At 43.7% G+C, this 6,311-nt stretch overlaps 1 protein-coding gene across 1 annotated transcript; it reads left to right on the top strand.

The window, feature by feature from the left end:
- The first annotated feature begins 392 nt into the window (after positions 1–392).
- Positions 393–2,520, top strand: LOC100280587 (uncharacterized). Its single transcript, NM_001329721.1, has 3 exons — positions 393–610; positions 760–941; positions 2,211–2,520. The coding sequence occupies exons 2-3, from the start codon at positions 774–776 to the stop codon at positions 2,337–2,339; spliced, it is 297 nt and encodes a 98-aa protein (NP_001316650.1). The 5' UTR covers positions 393–610; positions 760–773; the 3' UTR covers positions 2,340–2,520.
- The last annotated feature ends 3,791 nt before the right edge of the window (positions 2,521–6,311 follow it).

Raw genomic sequence — 6,311 nt, 5'->3', positions numbered from 1 at the left:
TGATGGACTATTGTGTTGTATGATGTGAACTTTGCTATATTGTCATATTGGAGTATAACTATTTTATACAGTTATACACCAACTGAATTATAGTGAATGATAATCAATGTATGCATTATCCGATATGTACTCATTATCCGCATGTATCCGGCTACATAATATCCATATGCGTCTCTTATTCGCCCGAATAAATACCCGGTCTCTGTATCCGTATCCGTCCCGTTTCTAACTATCCGTATCCGGTCCCGAATCCAGTTAAAATATATTAGCGTAGAATACGGAAAGACCTATTATCCGTCCGTATCCGCCCGTTTTCACAACTATCCGTGTTCACAACTATCCGTGAGTCACGGCCAGGACAAATATCCCACCTGGAATGCCCTATCCCCACACGCGAATCCTCCAATCTGTCCTTGCCGCCGCCGCCCGATCCAGGTCTGCAGACTGCTCACTTCTCCCCACCCAACGCGGCGGCACTCCTTCTCCCTCCCCGAGTGCCTGCTGTGCGCCTGTACTTCACACCGGCGTCGCCCCCTCCTCCAGAACTCCCCACCGGAGCCACCCTCACCCGTCACGCACTCCTCCGCTGAGTGCAGCAAGTGCTGATCAGGTGCATGAAACCCTGTTTCTGTTTGATGTATTCGACATAATCTGTCCTTGGTATATGAGTTAATTTGCTCCGATTTGTTCCGTTCTGTGATTGGCTCGATTAGTTCGGTTAGCACACTCTCTTACAAATCCAGAGACACTTCTTCACAGTGGGTGGACGGGAGATGGTGCTGAGGCGGGCGGCAACCGAATGCCCCAAGAAGGTTGCGGGGCTGAAGGATCTGGTGAACCTGCCAACCCAGCTGCGAGAGTTCGCCGGAGGCCGGTCCCAAATGTCACATATCTCCTTCTTCCTCAGTGTCTGGTCGTACATCAAGGACAACAAACTTCAGGTACTACTTCCCATGTATGCATATGGGAAGACATGGCCCTTTTCGTTACTTTCCGAAGAAATATGTAATTAGTCGCAATATGGCTGGTGCTCGGTGCAGTGGGGGACCTAGGATTTTTCCATGGAGTATGCTATACCAAAATTTTCATGTCATAGATCAAATTAAATTAGCAATTCAGTATAACCCATTTACTGATTTGGTAAAGTACCATAAAAATTGGCCCACAATTTGGTCTACAAATATAAGTAACACAAGAAGTATTAAATTACTATACAAATAGTTCAAACTACATACTAATAGATTAATTGTATGAAATAGAAGCTTAAAGAACAAATAGGATTACATCACTACTTTTTGGTCAATGATTTCTATTAGTTATGGACTTCATCTACTTAATCCAAAATCTCTCTCAATGAACGCGGCAAGGCAATCATCTAAAAGATTATCACTCATCTTGTTTCTTGGCTTGTTTTTGACTAAATTCTTTGTAGAATATGCCCTCTCAACACTTGTCGTTGCCACCGATAAAAGCAATATCAATTTGAGAAACAAAATCATAAACTTTGTGTCTATTTGTGTCAACTAGCTTATTTGGGAGCCCAACAAGGGTTTTGAAGCCATTGCATTTTACATCTTGTCTTGTGACATCAATATAGTTATCAAGTTGGATTTCAAGCTTGAGTAAATCCGAAATTTGGAACCAAATATGTACCCTTAGGGTAGAACTCCGCAAGTCTGCATACCTTCTGTGCACGAAAAGAAGCAAATGAGTTGGAGGGATTGAGGGCCTTCATACAAGAAAGTAGCTCCATATTAATCTCATCAAATTGATTATCAAGCTCTTGAATAATTTTATCAATAACCCAATATATACAACTGTTCGTAAGTAGATTATTCATACGAGATTGTGTCAATAGTTACGAGAATGGGAACTTTATTTTGGCATGAAGGCTGATACATGTTTTCATTTTAGCACTGAATATATTGTTTTTCTTTTTAGTTTTTTTTTGGCATTCTTTATTAGGAGTGCCCCCCTCAGGTCAAATATTACACGTTAGGGATAATAGTGTGTGTCAGGATACTAGTTCTTTTGGTGGCTATTGTTGGCCGGACTGTGTGTTTCCACTGATTCTTTTATTGACTATTAGTTGGGCACCGTCACTGAATTTAGCACCGAGTTTTTTTGTTACAGAAACAAAAAAATGCATTATGTGACTTCGTCATCATTTTCTCTGGAGATGGTAATAAGTATCCTGATTTGTTTTGCAGGACCCAACGAATAAGAACATTGTGAAGTGTGATGAGAAGCTGAAGACCGTATTATTGGGCAGGTCCAAAGTGCAACTGTCTGAACTCCCAATGATTGTTAAGCTCCATTTCCCAAAATTGCCAAAGTAGTGACAACATAGTATTGTATATTGAAGTTCTGTGGGACCCCCTACAGTAACTTTTACTTCAAAAAAAAAAGTTCTGTGGGAACATGATAGGATAGATAGAACACTATATGTATTGTTTTGCTGAAATTTCCATTTACTGTCTGTATGTACTGGAGCGATCTATACATCGAGCATACCGATTAGATTGCTTGTCATTTTGATAGCATGTTTGATTTATCAGTAACTTTGCTCATGTTTAACTGAAGAGACAAGATGTGCAGGATAAATTTCTTTTGTTGTGAATTAGTACAACTGACTTCAGCTAAGCAGAACTTCAATGGCGCACCTGATTTTAGGACGATAGAGTGGTAGTCATATGTATGGGTCACACTAGGTTTCTTGTGTCTATGGCTCACTTTTAATGAACTATACATTGCTTGGCGGTTGCTGATTGTTTTTCCTCCCTTTGGTGCTACACCGTGCTAGCTTCCCGGCAAAACTTCAACCTTTGTATCTGATTCTTCGCGTTGAATTTGGCATCTGCCCCGCCATATTTTTCCGTTACCTTGTGAAATTTTGTGGTTGTGGTCATGTGTTTGCGGGTGAACCTCAATGAATGTTCACTGCTGCTAGAATTACAAATTCATTTGAGATATTTGGTGTTTTAGGTTTCAGCTAGATGGACCTCTGTCAGTAGTTCTATAGGGGTTCTCATTCTGCCTGCAACCAAAAATGTCCATTAGTGTCTGTGGTTAGGTTGACATTTTGGAAGTTTGAATACAACTTCGTTCGGAGTTCCCAAGATTATATCGAGATTGGTCAGAGGTTTGCATACTAACTCTGTGGTGTATACCTACTACATTCTAGGGTACATGTCAAATGGACACCTCGAGCGGACCGAGGTTGCATTGATTTGTGCCTCTGTCTTCAAATGGACACCTCTTTTATAGGTGTACATTTGGGCCGGCCCGGCCCAAGCCCGAAAAGGCTCGTATTCTTTGAATTTCGGGCCATGCCTTAAATGTGCCGGGCTCATTTCGGGCGGCCCGAAATTATAAAAGCCTGAAATTCACATTAGGGCCCAAAATTCAATTTTTGGCCCGAAATTCAGTTTTTTGCCCAAAATTCACACCAGGGTCCGAAATTCACATCAGAGCCCGAAATTTAAAACAAATTTAATAAAACAAATAAAAGATAAGACAAATAAATTTGACCAAAAGCAAACTTAATATTTGTATTAAGTTACTATAGCTATGCAATGACTACCTCGTTTATAAATCATTTTTGTTAGAAAGAAAAAGAGTATAATCAGCTCTATATAAAGTTCGTAAGTTCAGTTCATTATCTAATGTTCATAACAAAAATAAAATTACATCACATACTCTAATTCAAAGCTACAAAAAATATCTAACTAACATTATCTATAGCTTTGTGTTTTTATCAAGTAAATGAAATTGTAGAATGAAGTGTGATTTTAATAAATAAATGAGTCTTTTCGTGCATCTATATGGGCCATTTCGTGCCTGTCTTAAACGGGTCGTGCTCGTGCCCGCCCATGGACTGCGACCTCAGCCCAAACCCGGCCCGACACTAAAATATTTCGTGTCGTGCCGTGCCTGGGCCGTGCTTTTTTTTCGTGCTTCGGGCCGGCCCATTAGACCCGGCCTAAATGTACACCTATAACCTCTTTTGGACGCCAACCTTTAGGCATCTTCACCTTCGATGACCTATCCACCCCATAAACAGTACCGCCTCCGTTTTTTTATTTGTCGGCGTTTGGTTCAAAAATAAACTAGCGGATATCAAATATTCGAGAAAAAAATGTAATTTATTACTGTGTAATCCGTTGAGGAGACTCAGCAAAACAATCGCTGTTGCACACCAATTTGAACCTCCAACACGTACGTAATCATTAGCCATTCGAATATTATGGAACCATTTCAATGTCTCATGTTTGCCTTCACAAGGACCATAGACGGTGGTGAGAACCAAGCTCTAACCAATATTAAAAAAATGTGGATTATATTCCAGTTACATGTCCTAATTGTTTTGGAAACAAGTTCTCCCTAAAATAGAGTTGAGGAATTATTAGACCCATACATGATGCCAAGTGGTTCATCTCTTATACTCACAACGGGAAAATTAAAAAAAATCGTTGGTCAAATTTTACCGAAATTTAGAGTAGCCGACGAAAATTAGTCGAATAAAACATCGTGCGACTAGAGATGGTTATGGGCCCGATCCCCGATTCCCCGCTGGGAATTTTTCCAATAGAGGATGTGGATGAGAAAGTTTCTTCCCCACAGGTGATGTAAATGAGAAAAAATTCTTCCCCGACGAGTAAATGAGAACGAGATGGGAAGCATTCTCCATCACTGTTTTCCACAGGGACCGTTAAACTTGCACGTGATGATGTCTTCGTGTAATAATCTATACTACTTATTAAGAACGCAAGGGTAGCCTGCCTCCTTGCGTTCTGCCGTTAGACAATCTCAACCGTCCGTTCTATCCTTCTCTTCTAAACCGTCCGATCCAACACAACAGTCCCACTCCTCGATCGTGCCCACCAGCCCCGAAGCCGTCGCGGGTGCTGCTGCGGAGGCCCAGGACCGAAATTGAACTGCTGCGGTTGGTGAGGTGGCGGCAGACCGGGTGGTGGCGGGGGCGGGGGCCCAGCGTGGTAGGGCGGCACCGGCGTCCTATTGTAGGGCGCCTGCGGCGGCGGCGGCGTGTACGGATTCATCTGCGGCGGGTAGCCGCCCTACGGAGGCGGCGGTGCGTACGACCTGTAAGACGCCATCGCGCGGCGACTAGGGTTCCTCGGAAATCGAGCCCCAGCACACAGACATCGCGCCCGCGGACACTGCTCACTCCCCCTTCTCCTCCGTCGCCGCCACCGCAGAAGCCTCTACCACGCGCGACCAGCTCGCCGCCGCCCTCGGAGGCAACGCGCCCGCCGGGGCCGACGGCCTGCACGCGCTCGCCGAGCAGGTGGTGCAGCTCGTGCTCGCCGACGGCTCCGGCGCCGGCGGCCCGCGCGTCGCCTTCGCCGACGGCATCTTCGTCGACTCCTCGCTGAAGCTCAAGCCAGCCTTCGAGGAGGTCGCCGTGGGAAAGTACAGGGCCGACACCCAGTCCGTCGACTTCCAGAAAAAGGTTGATTTGATCCCCTTCCTACCGAGCTCCCGAACACTTGCGTCCTGCTACCGTAGGTGCTAAAGATTGTTTGCCTGGATGTATGAATCAAATCTTGTTGTTTCTGCTACGGGACATACTGGCTTGTAGCTAACTTTCTCTGCGAACTGTTCGGCACTGATGAATTACTGTAAGTATTGTGTGTGACAGTTCATTTTTTATTGTCACCTTTATGACTCAGTTCATACTCTTATGACAGTGGTCATATCAACCAGAACTTATCAAGTGTGAAGCATTAGTTGTGTCAGGTTTGGCAGAATATGGTGATGAAATAGATGGGATTGCCCCAGCTGATATCATGAAGATTCAGCCTATCCTGCAGTAAGATTTCATTACTTATGTTTACTTGAAGCTACAGTTGAATGCATAGCCTATTCTTGCTTTTGTCTATTTATGGTGCAACCCTTAGTGAAACATATTTGGAGATAATTCACCTTATGAATATGATAGAGTCACCTAAGTGTCGAACCATTACTGAAATCGATCATCTGTGGGGTGCTTCCGCTCTGAATTTCAGAGAAGATCTGAAACTAGATTTTTCAAAATCACGTACAAATAAGACAGGGAATGCTGAAATTACTAAGAGGAGAAGGGTACTCTTTTGGAGAACATATGACGTGATTGGGTTTAGGGATTTTTTAGGAGGAGAATGGTGCGGGCTTTTTCTTCGGGGGATCTGCGCGGTTGGGGAAATTGGGAGCTCAGTGCTGCTCGATCTCGCAGTGTTTTGGCCTCCGGTGCTCGGCGGGGTGCTAAATTTTAGTTTTTAGTGGGTAATTTATGATGAGTGGGCAGGGGT

This window comes from Zea mays, chromosome 2 (genome assembly GCF_902167145.1).
Source record: "Zea mays cultivar B73 chromosome 2, Zm-B73-REFERENCE-NAM-5.0, whole genome shotgun sequence".
In the NCBI taxonomy this organism is placed as follows: Eukaryota; Viridiplantae; Streptophyta; class Magnoliopsida; order Poales; family Poaceae; genus Zea; species Zea mays.
This window is presented reverse-complemented; position numbering and strand designations above follow the sequence as displayed.